Source organism: Chrysochloris asiatica, unplaced genomic scaffold, assembly GCF_000296735.1.
Source record: "Chrysochloris asiatica unplaced genomic scaffold, ChrAsi1.0 scaffold00042, whole genome shotgun sequence".
Lineage (NCBI taxonomy): Eukaryota > Metazoa > Chordata > Mammalia > Afrosoricida > Chrysochloridae > Chrysochloris > Chrysochloris asiatica.
In genome coordinates, this window is record NW_006408560.1 from 6,576,639 (window position 1) to 6,595,203 (window position 18,565).

Sequence of the window (18,565 nt, forward strand, 5' to 3'; positions counted from 1 at the left end):
GCTGTAAATCTTTACGGGAGCAGAAAGCCTCATCTTTCTCCTGCGGAACAGCTGGTAGTTTTGAACTGCTGACCTTAAGGTTCACAGCCCAATTCGTAACCACTACACTACCAGAGCTCCTTTAAAGAGAGTAGTTTCATCAAAATTAAAAATACAATATTGGGATGGTCTTTTTGACCAATTACCTTGTTGTTGTTTTATTCTGCTTTTTTGCCACAGATAAACTTGCACTTGCCCCTTCCCCAGATTGCTTGTGTCATTGAGTCATTTCCTGGCAACCCTATTGGACAGGATAGAACTGCCCCAAGATTTTCTAGGCTGTAATCTTTATGGTCCTGGTGTGGCGCTGTGGGCTAATGTGCTGGACTGCAAAGTCGGTTTGAACCTTAAGGTCAGCAGTTCAAACTCACCACCTGCTTTTGGAAACCCTGTACAGGGTCGCTGTGTGTCGGAACTGACTCAACGGCACCTACCAACAACAACAACAATCTTTTCCACCATTGCACTGCTAGGGCTCCTTTCCAGATGGCTTAACACAGAGGAAGTGTAGCAGTTCTTCAAGCCATAAAACCAGCTACTATCAAGTTTTCATCATTTTTCTTAATATCTTGGTAAAGCTTTTTAAATTGTGAGCAGCATTGTTCCTGGTCTTTTCTAAGGATTTACATGCTGAAACATTTCCAAATGAACCTATATGCCTTCTGTGTTGAACAGGCACCATTCTCATATTTACCAATCTGACAGAGCAAAAATGCATTAAAGAAGCATGCTTTGCAGCAGAACAGACTTCACTTGTTTCATCTCCCTCCTTTCCCATTGCCTATGAGCTCATTGAAGAGATGGGGATCATTTCAAATGCATCTCTGCAGGCCCTGAAGTGCCTGGCATGATGCCTTATGCTGAGAAGGTGCTCAAAATATATTTGTTGGCTTAAATCAAATGATGTGTTCTGCTGCATAATAACTATAAATCTGTACAATGTGGAAGGCCCTTAATATGAGGATTGACAAAACTTTAACGTTTCTTCTGCTTCCCTTTGCTGTCAGCACCTGCCCTCTTAAGATCTTAAGTACTCAATTTAGAGATTAGTTGCTATTACATACTCTGATATCTCTATGAACTATAGTCAGACATGTTGCTACTTATGATGCTTCTTACAGATCAAGCCTTGTCCTCCTATGTAAAAAGCTATCAGTTTGTCTCCATGTCATCTGGTCAGTTCTGTTTTATGCTTGTATTGTCTGAAATGGTAGAAATGGTATGTGTTCTTTGTTCCAGCAAGGAAATTACAATCTAAGATATTATGAAAGAAAAGAAGAACTATCCATAGTTAAATTCAAGTTTGTTTGACAGTAGTTATAAAGTGAGAATTTATTTCTTCATATAATTGAAAACTTGGGCAAAAGAGATTTAATTTTTGATCCTTGAGGCTGTTATTAAGCATATTAGTCTGTACATTGCCATAGTGGTAATCTCAGCCATAAAGTCAGATGTATCACTGCCATTCAATTATTATTAGGTCTTCCTGGTGTTGTATTATGGGATACAGCACTGGATCACAAGGACAGTTTGAACCACAAGGTCGGCAGTTAAAACTCACCAGCCACTCCTTGGAAACCTATACAGGGTCGCTATGAGTTGTAAGCTACTCAATAGCAGTTAACAACAACAAAGGCACATTATACACACATCATTCAAGTGAAGGTGGGTGCAATATAAATTCTCTTTTTCTTCAGAATGTAAAGAGGCTCCTACAAAACCCCAAAGTGACTGAGTTTGATGCTGTCCGCCTGGTGATGCTTTATGCTCTACATTATGAGCGACACAGCAGTAACAGCCTGCCAGGACTAATGATGGACCTCAGGAATAAAGGTGTCGCTGAAAAGTATCGAAAGGTAACCAGACTTACACAGTAAGTCCACCAAACAGGAATCCACTCTGTTATAATAATATTCTTAACTCGGACAAAAAATAAAATCATGTTATTTTTATTCACAGAAAGGTATGATTCTGTCCTCTCATATCTTCATTTTCATAAGAATTTTTTTCTCATGAAATGAGTTTCTTGATCCCCAAGCAATAAAAGGTCGCTTCCCTTGTTTTTGTAGCTCGTATCTGCAGTTGTGGAATATGGTGGTAAACGGGTCAGAGGAAGTGATCTCTTCAGCCCCAAAGATGCTGTGGCTATTACCAAACAGTTCCTTAAAGGATTAAAGGTATAGTTCCTAAAGGAGAAGCAGTTGAAGCCCATGAGGCTGTGAGTTAATGAACATGATCTTTACCATCTTCAGGATTGATTGCTGTTTATTGAGTACTATGTCAATTAAGGGAAATTAAAACAGACATGCACTTGTAAGCTCTCTCTTTCAGTGCTTTCTCTATTGGAGAAGTAATAGCATTGGACCACATAGATGAACAGGAAATAACTAGAGATATTTCCAGGAAATACCTAAGATAAAAAAAGACAAACAGTTCTCTTAGTCACAGCTATTTTACTTCATTTGTTTATAATTTAAGATTTTGGGAAGTAATTTATTTGCAGAGAAAACTAAAGATGAAGCAAACAACTAAAATCTTTTAGAATACTAACGTATTTTCTTAAAATAGTCAAAAATTATAATGTGATAGCTTTTTTGTTTCCTGAAATTTTTCTATTTTCCTGAACGTTACCATTCTCTTTGCTACAAGGGTCCTTTCCTTTTGTCTGCTGTACTTGTCATTTAACATTTTCACAAAGGGTGAGAGTTAGTGACGAGTTGATTAAATATTTAAGCAAATTCATTTTTAAGATTTTTTTTAATAGTAGCCTTAAATTGCAGAGTATTTTTTTTTTTTTTATGAGATTGGGATATTTCTGGGTGATAAGTATCATTTTTAAATTTCCTAAAATTCCTGTATGAATTTATCCCATGAAATATCTATTGAGTATATGTCCTTTTCTGATAAGCGTTTCATTAACTGTTATATTGCTAGTTTCCCCAAAATGACAAAAGAAACCTTTCCCCTTGTCTTAGGGAGTAGAAAATGTATATACTCAGCATCAACCTTTCCTACATGAGACCCTGGACCATCTCATCAAAGGAAAGCTTAAAGAAAACCAGTACCCTTACATAGGCCCCAGCACACTCAGAGACAGGTAAGGTAAAAATATATATACTAATAGTAGAAGCCAGAAATACCAAACAAATAGGAAATTTGAAGTAATGTAAGAGACTATGAAGGAGTTAATACGCCTCTCTTCCTTTCTGTGTTGTTTCAATTCTATCATTTTTTTATGTTTTAGGTTTATGTCTTAGTTATCTGGTACTGCTATAACAGAAATACGATAAGTGGATGGCTTTGGCAAACAGAAATTTTACTTGTAGTTTAAGATTCAGGCCAGTTCTGGGGAAAGGCTTTCAACATTTTCTGACCTAGTATTCTTAGAGGTCTCTATGTGTCTTGGCATCAGTCTTCCCCAGGGTCTAGAAGGTTCTCAGACCAGGGCCTCCTGGGTTCAAAGGCTGCGGTTTCTCCTGACCCTTCTTTCTTGGTGGTAGTTGAGTCCTTCTCTCTTTCTGCTTGCTTCTCTCACCTTTTAAAAGGAGGTACAGGTCACACCACAGAGAAACTCCCTATCATTGACTGAATTGTGTTCCCCCAAAATAGATGTCAACTTGATTGAACTATGATTCTCAGTGTTATATAATTATTCTCCATGTTGTGATCTGATGTAATTCTCCTATGTATCATAAATCCTCACCGCTATGATGTTAATGGAGTCCTGGTGTGGCGCTGCGGGTTAATGTGCTGGACTGCAAAGTCAGTTTGAACCACAAGGTCAGTGGTTCAAGCTCACCAGTCACCCCTCAGAAACTCTATATAGGGTCACTATGGGTCAGAACCAACTTGATGGCACTTAACAACAACATGATGTTAATGGAGTACTGGTGTGGCACTGTAGGATAAGCACTGGACTGCTAACTACAAGGTCGGTAATTCAAACCCACCAGCTGCTCCTTGGAAACCCATGCAGGGTTGCTGTGAGTCAGAACTGACTCATTGACACTTAACAATAGCAACATGATGTTGATGAGGTAGGATTAGAGGCAGTTATGTTAAAGAGGCAGGAGGTAATCTGTAGGATTAGGTTGTATCGTTAATCTTCTATTGAGATATAAACGAGGTTAAACAAGTGAACAGAGATCAGCAGGACCTTGCTACCACCAAAAATGAAGAGTCATTAGTGGAATGTGTCCTTTAGACCTGGGATTCTTGCACTGAGAAACTTCTAGACCCAGAGGCAGATTGAGGCCAAGACACACAGAGATCTCCAAGGGACGCTGGGCCCAAAGATGCTGAAAAGAGATAAGGACCTTTTCAACAAAGGTTGTCAACAAAGAGAGAAAAAACCCTCCATTAGAGCTGGCATCATGAATTCGGACTGAGGTCAGTGATTCAAATCCACCATTCACTCCTCGGAAACCTATGCAGGGTCGTTATGAGTTGGAACTGACTAGACAGCACTTAACAACAACAACAGCAGTAAAACTGTGAGAGAATAAATTTGTTCATTAAAGCCATTCACCTGTAGTATTTCTGTTATAACAGCCCTACATAACTAAGACACTCCTCTTAACATTAGATCAGGGTTGTTACCTAAGTATGGGTGTTTGCATTCCATCCTAATTCTGCCTCATTTACTTCAAAACATAACCTAATCCTCATTAACATAACAGAATCTTGCCTTAATACAGAGGTCAGGATTTGTAACGTCTCACAAAATAGGGGTTAATTATATCAGATCACAAAATGGAAAAATGGCTACATCATTACATAACTGCCAACTCACATTATTAGCTAATTGCCAAACTACATCATTGTATAACTGCCAAACCACTGAAAATAATGGCCTAGACAAGTTGACATACATTTTTGGGTGTATACAATTCAATCCACAACAGTATGTCACGATTAGATATGAATTTACTTGCTAAGCCTGAAGCATTTATTTCTTTGGGGAATAAAGAAGCAAATAATATAGATCCTGTATTCTGTCTTTTAATGGTGTGGCATAGCATAAGTACTGGACTGCTAACCTTAATATTAGTGGTTCAAACCCACCAGCTGCTCCTTGGAAAACCCTATACAGAGTTGCTATGAGTCATAACTGACTCAACACCAATTAACAACAGCCGTTAACTTATGCCATTTAAGGTTCAGTGTTATGGCAGCTAGCATTTGGAGTTTCAAACATTAAAACCAAAAATAGATTTGTTGCTTGAGTGCCATCCAGAGCAGGTTGTTACTATTTTTGGTGAGGACTGGACTTCTTCAGATGTAGCCAGCATACAAGCTGAGAGACATAATTAACAAATGCCATTTGTTACACAAGAGGAAATGATGACTTTCTATTTAGGTTTAACCAAAGGAAGCAATTACTAGTGGTTGTCATTTTAATCCAATGACTAGTTAATTTTCCTTTTAACAAAGTTTGTCCTGAAAAACTTAGGTTAACCTGAAATTTTAAATATATACTAATTCTACCTCATTTTAAATTACATTCTTTATTATTATTATTATTGGAGCTACACATTATAAATAATGTAATATATTTCAATTCAATATATGTAACTGAATCCTATTAGATTAGTGTGAGAAATTCCGTCGTCTCCATCTCAGAAAAATTATGTTTCAAAAGTACAAGGATATTTGTGAGTACTAGTTTCCAGTTGATACATACATGAGTTTATTTTTTTTTTTAAATGTTTATACATACAAGAGTTTATTTTTTTAAAAAATGTGTGAACAAGTGTATTAATTCTGTCAGTAATACACTTGTCTTAGTCTCCTTGGATTGCCTTCAAAAAGTGGCTTCTGAGGGAAACTGCTGAACTAGTAAAATTCAAGACAGGTTAAACTCAGAAGGTTATTGTTGTTGTTGTTGTTAAGTGTCGTCGAGTCGGTTCCGACCCATAGCGACCCTGTACAGGGTTTCCGAGGTTGTAAATCCTTACGGAGTAGAAAGCCTCATCTTTCTCCCGCGGAGCGGCTGGTAGTTTCGAACCGCTGACCTTAAGGTTCGCAGCCTGATTCGTAACCACTACGCTACCAGAGCGACTGTTATTTGGGGCTGGGGGATTCCAAAAGGATAGTATTGATAGATTTTTTTAAAGGGCAAAGATGGTCACGGGGGCTTATTAGAAGTTTTAAGAAAATTGAAAACAGCATTGGTGATAAAGAGGCTGGGAAAGTTGTAACAAGGAATGTTTTTTCCAGCCTGACAATTGTTGTTGTTGCTAAGTGCTGTTGAGTTGGTTCCGACCCATAGCGACCTTGTATAGGGTTTCCAAGGAGCAGCTGGTGAGTTTGAACTGCCGACCTTGCAGTTCAAACCAATTTTGCAGTCCAGCACATTAACCCACAGTGCCACACCAGGAAGCTGAATGAGTGAATACACCTGCTCATACTATGAGGGTAGCCAGGACTGTCCTATGAGAATTTCATTGGGAAACCTTATTCCACCTACACTGCAGCCCTGATCTTGCCGCTTCTGACTTCTTTATGATCCCCAAATTTGACTTGGTGTAAATTGATGTTTTGCTATAATGTAAATTGCAGACTGCAGAATTCTTTGGGGGAGGGTTAGAGATGGAAACACTGCCTTCAGAAGTGTATAGACATAGAGAGCAGAGATGTTAAGAAACAGTAACTTTACATTTTGATATTTTTGTTTAATGAAGATTTCTATGATTTTGTAGCAATATTATTTTTACTTATCCTCATAGTGAATTTTTGAAAGGGGAAAAATCTTTTGATGTACATAAATGAATCTTTTATGTGATAAAACATGTGTATATTTTTTTACTTTTTCTCTTAAAAAAAAAGAGAGACAACAACAAAATCCCATGGTTGAGGGGTAGAAATCTGAGTTTAATGAGAGCGTTCTCATTCAGGTAAGATGTTTAAGAACCTTGGTGTCGGCTAAATAGAAAGAGTAAAAACCAGCCAAAGCTTTCCACCTAAATGAAAGGCTTTTTGAAAAACAATATAACTATTTTGTCACTTTCCAACGAATCTAAGTAGAAATTACTTGCTTACAGATTCTGTATAAGAATCACTGAACAAGAAATTAGCTACTTATTGCTAAAGGAAAACAGTAGGTCATCAGAAGAGTATATTGTGTATTATTGCACAAAAGCACAGCCTTCTAATTTGTAGATTATTCATTTTCAAACATAATTCTAAATGATACTTTTCCAATGACCTGCATGTTTGTTAGGTGTTAGCATCTGTTAACATTTGTCACTGTTGCCTAAATATGTGGACCTATACATAGACCAAGAGGCAGTTGTTAGACCAGATACTGCATGGTTAAAATCAGAAAGGAATGTGTTGGGATTGTATCCTTTTATCATACTTTTTCATTCTGTGTGCTTAACAAATACTCTGTGAAGCTGGACTATATGAAGAAGAATGTGACATCCAGATTAGAGGAAGACTTATTAACTATATGCAGATGACTCTACCTTACTTGCTGAAATTGAAGAGGACTTGAAACACTTACTGGTGAGGATCAAAAACTACAGCTTTCAGTGTAGGTTACACATCAACATAAAATTAAAATCCTCACAGCTGGACCAATAAACATCATAATAAATGGAGAAAAGATTGAAGTTGTCAAGAATTTAATTAGTTTGGTTCCACAATACACACCTATGGAAACAACTGTCAAGAAATCAAATAACTTATTGCTTTGGACGGCTCTGTAACAAAATACATCTTGATAGTGTTAAAAAGCAAACCACCTGTTGAAAGTGTTAAAAAGCAAAGATGTCAGTTTGAGGACTAAGGTGTGCTTGACCCAAGCCATGGTATTTTTAATCGCCTCATATTTGTGCTTATGCTAGACAGAGATTAAAGGAAAACTGAAAAAGAATGTGTGCATTTGAGTTATGGTGTTGGTGAAAGGATATTAAATATACCACTGACTACCAGAAGAACAAACAAATTTGTCTAGAAAAAGTCCAGAATGATCCTTAGAAGCTAGGATGGTGAGACTTCATCTCCCATACTTTGGACATTGCATTAGGCAAATCTGCTGCACAAGACCTTGTTAAAGTGTTGAAGAGCAAAGATGTCAGCTTGAGGACTAAGGTGAGCCTTACCCAAGCCATGCTATTTTCAGTAACCTCATATGTATGCAAAAGCTGGACAGTAAATAAGGAAGACCGTAGAAGAATTGATGCTTTTGAGTTATGGTGTTGGAGGAGAATATTGAAAGTGCCATGGGCTGCCAATAGAACAAACAGATGTGTTTTGGAAGAAATGAAGCCAGAGTGCTCCTTGGAGGCCAGGATGGCCAATCTTCGTCTCTCATACTTCGGACATATTGTCAGGAGGGAGCAGTCGCTGGAGAAGGATATCATGTTTAGTAAGGTGGAGGGTCAGAGAAAAAGAAGAAAACCCCCAAGCGAGATGGATAGGCAGTATGATCAATATGCTCAAGCTTGGCAACAATTGTAAGGTTGGCCCAGGACCAGGCAGTGTTTCGTTCTGTTGTGCATTTTATGAATTGGTACCAACTCGATGGCACCTAACAACAACAATAACAGCTTTGGACATGTTATCAGGAAGGACTAGTCCCTGAAGAAGAACATCATCCTTGGTAAATAAAGTGAAGAGTGAATGAAAAAGAGGAAGACTTTCAGTGAGATGAATTGACATGGTGACTTTAACAATGAGTTCAAACATAGCAACAATTGTGAGAATGGCACAGAGCTGGGCAGCATTCTTGTACATGGGGTCTCTATAGACTGTAACTGACACAGGACACCTAACAACAACAATCTAAATATGTATACAACTCAATTGCTCATCTTTTTATACAAATATTTTTTAAATACCTTCAGTATGTCAAGAACTAACATATAATGGACTCATATATAAATGTGTGCATGTTTATAATACGCATAGTGCACATAGGAAACTGACACATCGGGGTTGTATGGTTTGTTAAAACCATATAACCCATGTTATTTGCATTAAAATATAGTATTGTACTTGCTGAGGATTTAGAAATGGCAGGAAAGAAAAGGTTCCCACATGCAAGGAACCTACGTAAAGAGAACAGTAAACAAAGACTATGATTTGAATGAGTGCTATAAAGAAAATAAGTAGGGTAGTAAGCTACAGAGTAACTTTATAGGAGTGAGGAAGTGATATTTAAGCTGATTTTAAATGACAAGAAAGAGCTAATCATATAATGATGAGGAATGAAAGCATCCTAGCAGACTGACAATTGTGAGGGTAGTGCAGGACCAGGCAGTGTTTCCTTCTGTTGTGTGGTGACTCAATAGCACCTGACAGCATCCAACAACAAGCAGAAAGAACATCCAGAACAAAGGCCTTGAGGAAAGAGTCTGGAAAGTTCATAGAACAGAAAAGAAGCCCAGTGTGGTGAGAGCAAAGTGAGTAAGGAGATAAGAGGTTGAAAAGATTGTTGGTGTTCAGTGCCGTTACTCAGTTCTGACTCACAGCAACCCAGTATAGAGTTTCCAAGGCTATATATACACATCTTTGCAGGAGCAGAAAATCTTATCATTCTTCTGCAGAGTGGCTGGTAGTTCAGACCACTAACCTTGTGGTTCACAATCCAATGCCTATTATACAGAGTCATAGATAGGCAGTGGCCAAATTATATACGGCCTGATAGACCCAAGTAAAGAGTTGAACTTTTATTTTAACTGTAATAGGAAGTGTCTTCAATGTAATTGAAGAGCTTTAAGCATGAAGTCCTGGTGTGGTGCTGTAGGGTAAGCACTGGACCGCAAGGTCAGTTTGAATCGCAAGGTCAGTGGTTCAAACTTACCAGCCACTCCTCGGAAACCCTATACAGGGTCACTATGAGTCAGAACCAACTCAACGGTGCTTAACAACAATAAAGCATGTCAGTAGGGAGTGCCGTGGTTCTATATGATAAGCACTGGACTGCAGACTACAAGGTCCATGGTTCGAGCCCACCAGCCAGTCCGTGGGAGAAAAATGAGGCTTTCTGCTCTTTTAAAGATTCAAAGCCTTGGAAACCCTATACAGAATTGTTTGTAAGTAACTTGAACTGAATTATGTTTTAAAACATTAAATCATATGGAAGAATTGATTATTGAGGGCAATAATAAAAGGTGGTGATTTGGACAAGAAGGCCAAGAGAGAAAGTAGTCTCAATAGATCCATGAATGACAAGTAGATTAATGGAGTGAGTATAAGAGAAGCCAAAAATAACTCCAAAAGCATAGGAGATAAATCAAAATTTCTGATGTTAAGTTGGAAATGCTTATTAGATAACTAAGTGGAAATGTCACCTACAAAATTGAGAGTCAACAAGATGTTGATGACATTTAAAGTCATGGTTCTAGGTAAGATCACTAGGGAGAGAACCCAGGACCTAGCATCACCAGATAGGATAAGAAGGCAACAATGGAGACTGGGGAGGAGGCAGAAAGGTACGGAGAAAACCTGAAGAGAGTATGTGTTTTCATTTTCAAGGGTAACCTTAAAATTTACCATAAAATGGATGGCTTAAAGCAAGATAAATTTTCTCACAGTTCTGGAGGTTGGACGTCTAAAATTAAGGTGTTGGCAGGCCTGTGCTCCCTCTGTAGGCTGTAGGGAAGAATCTTTCCTTGCCTCTTCTAGTTTCTGGTTGTTATTGGCAATCCATAGAATTCCTTGGTTTATGACAGCATAACTCCAATTTGTACCTCCCCCTTCACATGCCCATTTTCCCCTCTGTGTGTGTCTGTGTCTAAATTTCCCTCTTCTTATAAGGACACCAGTCCTTGGATTAGGATATACCTTAGTCCAGTGGCCTCATCGTAACTTGACTTCATCTGTAACAACTCTATTTCCAAATAAGGTCACATACAGAGATCCCAGGTAGAAATGAATATGGGAGGACAATATTCAGTCTAGTACAGGTGGTATCATAAAGACTAAGGGATGAGTGGCAAACTGTGTTCAGTCTTCTGAGAGGTAAAGAAAGTGAAAACAATAAAAAATCCATCAAATTTGTCAGTATGAAGGTCTTTGGTAGACATATTCCCTAGGTTCAATAAGATTGAAAATCAAATTAGCAAAGGATCACAAGATATGAGATAAAATGGAGACAGCATATGTGTATAATGCTTTTTAGGAAGTTTTACATGAAAGGGGCAGAGAAATGGGGTGGTAGCTAGCAGAGATTGTGACCTTAAGGGAAATGTTTTTAAAGATGGGAGATTCTAAAGCATGTTTGTAGTTTGGTAGGAATGATGCAGTAAAGAAGAGAAATAGATATTGCAGAAGACAAAAAATTTGCAGAAATAAAGTTCTTAAAAGATCCTTAGCAAAACTGAGAGATGGCCTTTGATAGAGGAGAGGCGCTTATGTAATTTTAGCAGGATTGTTGTTAAGTGCTGTTGAGTCAGTTCTGAGTTATAGCAACCTGCATAGGGTTTCTGAGAAGCATCTGGTGAGTTTGAACTACTGACCTTGTAGCTCTTGGTCCAGTGCTGACACTACAGTGTCACACCAGGAGTTCTCAACAGGAGTAGAAGGCACAATACAGTTTGTTGTTGTTAAGTGCCATCAAATGGGTTCTGACTCACAGTGACCTTGTATAGGATTTTCAAGAAGCAACTGGTGTATTTGAACCGCCAACCTTATAGTCCAGTGCTTATCCTATAGCACCACATCAGGAGTCCCCTTATTCAGATAGTCCCCTATTTATGGCAGTGTTCCATTCCAACAACTCCCTTGTGAATTGGATCAGACATCTAAGTTGAATGTTAAACTTTTTTTTCTTTTAAAGTTTTTAAGTGTTACTGACTTTTCTTATCAGTATCTTTATAAATTAGATCTTTATTTGTCTTTGGGATTGAATTAGAATGATAACATTAGCAAATTACACACTGTAACATTGTATGTAGTACCTTTTATTAACAATGTTGTTGATAAGTGCCAGCCAGTCTTTTCTGACTCATATTGACCCTGTATAAGGTTTCCAAGGAGCAGCTGGTGGGTTTGAACCACAGATCTTTTGGTTAGCTGTCCAGTGCTTTTCTTACAGCACCATGCCAGGAATCCAATGAAATTAACAAAGTATTCTTGGTGTGGTGCTATAGGATCAGCCACAAACCTACCAGCTATTCCTCGGAAACCCTATACAGGGTCACTGTGAGTAGGAACCCACTCTACAGCACTTAACAACAATGACAACAACAACAGCAAGATATGCCAAAAAATCAAACAAATATAAGTGCAGTTTGTGGTAGCTCAAATACTTTGAGCTATCTGAATATACAGATAAAAGAGGTTTGTAGTTTTGATGTAGGAACATAGGATCTGTTCTGTCTGATTGCTTCTAATTTTTTTTTCAATAAAATATCAACTAAAATGGGGAGTACAAAAGATAGCACATTGAGTCATTTTGTAGGCTTGGAATAAAATTTGCTAGGGGAATCTAAGTAGAACTTCTAGGCAAGATTAAGTCCCCATTAGAGGTTTGTAGTCATTAATTTAAAATACAACCAGTGAGCCTAGTTGTATGATGATCTCCAGCAACTTTTAGGTGCTATGGATTAAGTACAGAAGAAGCAGATAGTTGGATAAAACTAGGATTTGGGGAATTGAAGGCAGGAGGAGGGTATTAGATGATGAAAACGTAGACTAAGTAAGTGAATTTGAAGCTTACATTTAAAACTCACTGCCATGAAGTTGATTCCAACTCATAGCGACCCTATAGGACAGAGTAGAACTGCCCCATAGGGTTTCTGAGGCTGTGAATTTTATGGAAGCAGACTCCTCATCTTTCTCCCATGGAGCATCTGGTGGATTCAAACTACCAACCTTTCCACTAGCTTACCCACTGCACTACAAGAGCTCCTTATTAGAAGCTTGTTGTTGGTAAGTGTCATCCAGTTGGTTCCAACCCATAGCAACCCTGTATAGGGTTTCCAAGGAGTGGCTGGTGGTTCAAACCAACCTTGTGATAGAGTGCTTATCCTATAATGTCATACCAAGACTCTATTAGAAGTTTAGGAAGTGGTTCTTGGAGAAAGAGATCATGGGTCCAAGATTTCATAGGTGGTATAGATATATGTAATAAAAGTTCAGGTTATAATCATTATGTGGATGGTTGTAGGGAGTGGAAGAGGCCAGGATGTTAGATGCATAATCCATACTGATTAAGATCACTGAAAATCATGAAAGGAACAAGAGTGAAAAGGAATATAGTAAACAAGAAGCTTAAGTTTTGGGGGAATAAGAGAGTGACCAGAAAAGGAGGTCAGAAGACATTGCAACTACATCAGGAGCTTCTAAGATAGGGGAAATTTTGAAGGAAGAAATCATTACAAAACAAGTGACGATACCTATGCCGCTTCCTGGTTCTGCTTAATAGAAGGAAGACAGCAAAAGATTTGAAAAGATCCTTACTTAACAATTTCCCTAATAAAGTTTACTGTATAGACACACTTTCACAGATACACAAGTATAAACATGGTGTTCAGTAAAACATTATTTGTAGTAGCAAATAAACTGGAAATAAGATAAGTATTCATCAACAGAGGATTAATTTCAGTACAGTATTGCAAAGAATGGGTATTCCAGAACACTTACTTGTGCTTATGAGAAACATATATATAAATCAAGAGGCAATCATTAGAACGGAACAAGTGGATGCTGAATGGTTTAAAATCAGGAAAGATGTGTGCCAGGATTGTATGTTTTCACCATACTTATTCAATCTGTATGCTGAGCAAATAATCTGAGAAGTTGGATTATATGAAGAAGAGCATGGCATTAGGATTGAAGGAAGACTTATTAACAACCTGCAATATGCAAATGGTACAACCTTGTGTGCTGGAAGTGAATGGGACTTAGACTATAGCCTTCAGCATGGATTGCACCTCAGCGTAAAGAAAACAAAACTCCTCACAACTGGACCAATAAATAACATCATGAAATCTGGAGAAAATATTGAAGTTCTCAAAGACTTCATTTTGCTTAGATCCACAATCAACAGTCATAGAAACAGCAGTTAAGAAATCAAAGGACTTATTAAATTAGGCAAATCTGTGCAAGACGTTTTTAAAGTGTTCAAAAGCAAAGAGATCAGTTTGAGGACTAAGGTACACTTCACCCAAAACATGGTATTTTTGAAAGTCTCAGAATGCATGTGAAAGTTGGGCAATGAATAAGGAAGACCATAGAAGAATCAAGTCATTCGAATTATGATGTTAGAGAAGAAATACCTTGGACTGCCAGAAGAACAAACAAACCTGTCTTGGAAGAAATGCAGCCAGAATGCTCCTTAGAAGCTAGGATGATGAGACTTTGTCTCCTATACTTTAGACATGTTATCAGGAGGGACCAGTCCCTGGAAAAGGACATTATGCTTGGTAAAGTGGAGGGTCAGCAAAAAAGACGAAGACCCCTAATGAGCTGGATTGACAAAGTGTCAGTAATAATGGGCTTAAATATAACAGTTATTGTGAGGATGGTGTAGGACCTGGCAGTGTTTCACTCTGTTGTGCACAGGGTTTCTGTGAGTCAGAACTGACTGAATGGCACCTAACAACAACAAGAACAACTGTACAGTCTTTAAAAATAAGGGTGTAGTCTATGACCATACCACCCTGAATGTGCCCAATCTTGTCTAAAAATAATGGCAGAACTCTCCATAGGGTAATATGCAAAGCTTCCTAAGACATTGAATAGAAAAGCAAGATGTTTTAATATCCCTTTTTATAAATAAAAAAACCTTTTTATTTAAAAAATTTTCTGGTTGCATCAACCAAACTTTTGTATTAAAATATCTATATGCATAAATGTGAGTATATACATATGCATATATGTACATATATGCCTGAACAGTATTGATTTTTGTTATCTTTAAGTCTCATCATGATAGAACTTCTTGGTTTTGTTGTCATTGTAATATTAAAGCATCAAAGGAGATGTGATAAGAACACAGCTTTGTAAAAACAGGAGCACTTGTAGAAATGGCTTAGCTCTTAGCTATTAAATTAATAGTGAACCTGTTTTATAGTATTGCTATTATCTACAGTTCTTCTGCAGATAGGATTTCTACATATTCTATTAGGTTAATTTTTTTCTTCTTAATCTAGAACTCCTTCTTGTCTCTGATAGAACCAAGCAATTTAAACATTTGGTAAGAAAATGGGAAATCAGTCCATTTAAAAAAAGCAGTACTTTTCACTTTTACATAAATTTAGCAGTTATCTTATTGCAATAACTTATTTCTGGTTTCTATAAATATAGCAGTCCTTTTTCTTTGGCCTTACACACTCCAACGTACACATATACACAGAGTAAATGCTAATAAGATCTTTACCACCCATGTTCTTGTTGTTAAAATGTTGTCCAGTTGGTTTCAACTCATAGTGACCCTGCATAGGGCTTCCAAGGAACATCTGATAAGCTTGAACTGCCAACCTTGTGGTTCAAACTGACCTTGCAGTCCAGTGCATTAACCCACAGTGCCATAGTAGGACTCCTTACCACCTATAAATATATATAAGTTTAGACTTCAGTGTAAGTATTGATGTTATTGTTGTTAAGTGCCATGGGGTAGGTTCAACTCATAGTGATCTTATATAGAGTTTCCAAGACTTTAAATAATTTGTGGGAGTAGAACGCCTCATCTTTCTCCCATGGGTGGCTGGTGGACTTAAACTTTCGACCTTGTGGTTCATAGCCCAGTATTATCCTATGGAGCCACCATGCTCCCAAGCCATAGGTATAATACTCTACCAAAATAGATTGTTCTTTTCTGCTTTAACTATCCATATATAGAAATAATGGTTTCCAGAAATACTATATGTGAACCTTTTTTGTTCATTTTTTTCTAACAAAATTAGATGTAAATGAGTTTTGTTCTCAGTGTGTCCTTGTATATCTATATACAGCATGAACTGGCTGCTGTTTTCTAATGTTTGCCATCTGCATTAATTAATGCTTTTGGTTGCTATGGTAAATTACAGAGCACAGGAAGATGTGCACAAAGAAGTGAACTTGTTTATTCCACTTAGCCTCAACCATCATATAAAAAGGATTTGCTTATATTTTAGCATTGACCTCATCAGAACATCTACTTTTTAAAAGTCACTAGTGAAAGGAATGAGAAGGAAAAATGTCAGGAATTTAAAAAAAAAAAATTCATAGATGTTGTTTCTCCGTAAGCTGACTTTATAAAACAAGTAGTAGGAGGCTTAAGAAAACACTTATTTATGTTTTCATAGCTGAATGTGGCATGGTCATCCTTGTTAGGTATACAATTGAGCCAAGCTATAAGAGCCTACTGTTAGATTTTTTTTTTTTTTTTCAATCTTCATTTGTATAATCTACACCCACAATTTACCATCATGGCATTTTCTTTATTTTCCAGTAATACAGAAATAGCTTAGTATCTTGAAATTATCAGACTAAAGGACAGCATTCTCTGGCTATACTAGACGTCCACGTGGATTTATTCCTTACCAGTTCTTGGTCCCCCCACCACCCAAAAGACAGAGGTACCCTACAGGCAGGTAACAGTTAATAGTCATCTATGGAAAAGTAGCATCATTTTCCAGAGTGGGCTTCATTAATCTGGTTAGATACTTTTTAAATTAGAGTATTAGATCAGGAGCTCAAAACAAAGGTGTTACTGTCTGGTTCCTTTTATCAGTCACCAAGAATGGTTACTGTACCCTTGCAAGGACAATGCTTCCCCCTTGTTGCAATAATCTGTGCAGTTCATGTATTTGCTCCAGATAAGCTGCATAACAGGCCTTAGGATAAAGTTGTCCCTCACTGTAGAGAACACTGCACTGGGAACCTTATTGTAAAAAACATTCCTTTTCTGGGGATATAGAATCTTTTCAGCCTTGAGAATTATCTTCTTTCTGAACACTAACTGCCATTGCCACTGCGCTCTCTGTGCCTTCCATTTAGGCTAACCCCGAGGTGTTACAAAAAATAAGCAACTTGGGAGAGTGCTGCCTGTCTCTTTGCTGACATGCTCTTATAACTTTGGATTTTTTCCCACAGAACTAATCACCAAAAACAAAGCTAAAACCTTAAATCTATCATGGGTTCCTTCCCCCCCCCCCCTTTTTTTTAATCATGCTCCACATTGAATCATTGACCAAATACTGAAGAGTCTTGTTTTTTGTATCTTCTATATTCAATGCCTCCTCTCCATCCCTTCGATTTTTCTTTAGTTCCATTCTTCTTCATATCTTCCCTGAAGTGTTACAGTATCCATTCATTCCTCAGCATTTCCTACCAGTACCCTCCAATTCATTCTCACACAGCTAGATTCCAAAATTATCTTACAAAACAAATCTGATCATGTTATTTGCCTACTAAAAATCTTCATGTTATTCCCTATGGCCTATGAGATACAAGGCTTCCCAAGAAATTATTTCTGCTTGCTTTTAACCCCCTTTCCCTTAATAGTTCCCTACCTCACATATTTACTCCACCCACAATAAATAACATGGAATTACCAGAATTGAGCAGTTGCTAATTTTTGTGTCTCTTGTCATCTGAATGCCTTTCTCTCTCCTATTCTTTTCTTCATCTTCTCCCATCCACTTGGAGAATGCCTACTCATTTTTTCAAAACTCATTTATGTGGCATCTTTTTCTGTGCTGCTATTCTTTCTCTGTCTTCACCCTTCTTTTGGGGGAATATTCCAGTGTTCTCCAATCTTTTTCATGTCTTTGCTTATATAAAACATACTAATATGCTCACCCAGGAACAAACAGAAGAGGCTGCTCATGGCCAAAGATGAGGAGCACAAGAGATCAGGCCGCCTAAGCTCAGCCTACCTACCCAGGGGGTTGAGGGTCACATTTAATTCATTTGGAGAACTCCAGTGGAAAAACTCCATGGTATACTGTTCTCTCCTTTGTGCATCCACTGTTTCTAATACAGATTTTGATAGCAAACTCTTTAACATTTTAGTGCATATATTTAAGGTTGCCTTTATTTGAATGCAAAGTTCTTGATAGTTTGTGAGGGGAAAGTCTTATTTATCATTGTCACCATGTTTTAAGTGCTGTCTTGTCAACTCTAACCCATAGTTACCCTGTATAAGGTTTCCATAGCTGTAAATCTTCATGGGAGCAGAAAGCCTCATTTTTCTCCTTCAGAGTGGCTGGTGAACTCGAACCACCAACCTTGTGGTTAGCAGTCCTTTACTTACCTACTGAGCCACCTTACGACTATTGTTGTTAAGTGCCATGGAGTCAGCTCCAACCCATAGCGACCCTGTATAGGGTTTCCAAGGAGTGGCTGATGAACTTGACCCACTGAACTTGCAGTTCAAACCAACTTTGCAATCCAGCACATTAACCCACAGTGCCACACCAGGACTCAATACAGCTTACCAAATACTTGGCAAGTATTTGGTAAGCTGTAGCCAAGTAGCCAGAGACGTGTTTAATGAATGAATAGTTAGTGACTGGATGAGCATGTCAATCATTTTTCAGGTCAGTTTTTATAATAACACTATTTGTAGTTGCTTTAAAAAATATTT

General features: G+C 37.8%; 1 protein-coding gene across 1 annotated transcript in view; it reads left to right on the top strand.

Annotated features, from left to right (window-relative positions):
• The window catches only part of VPS45 (vacuolar protein sorting 45 homolog (S. cerevisiae)), a 114,084-nt gene that overhangs the window by 34,443 nt on the left and 61,076 nt on the right, over positions 1 to 18,565 (top strand). Inside the window, exons 11-13 of the mRNA XM_006861353.1 lie at positions 1,737 to 1,895; positions 2,109 to 2,216; positions 3,015 to 3,136. Of these exons, the coding sequence (XP_006861415.1) occupies positions 1,737 to 1,895; positions 2,109 to 2,216; positions 3,015 to 3,136 (389 nt within the window). The remainder of the gene's footprint in view (positions 1 to 1,736; positions 1,896 to 2,108; positions 2,217 to 3,014; positions 3,137 to 18,565) is intronic.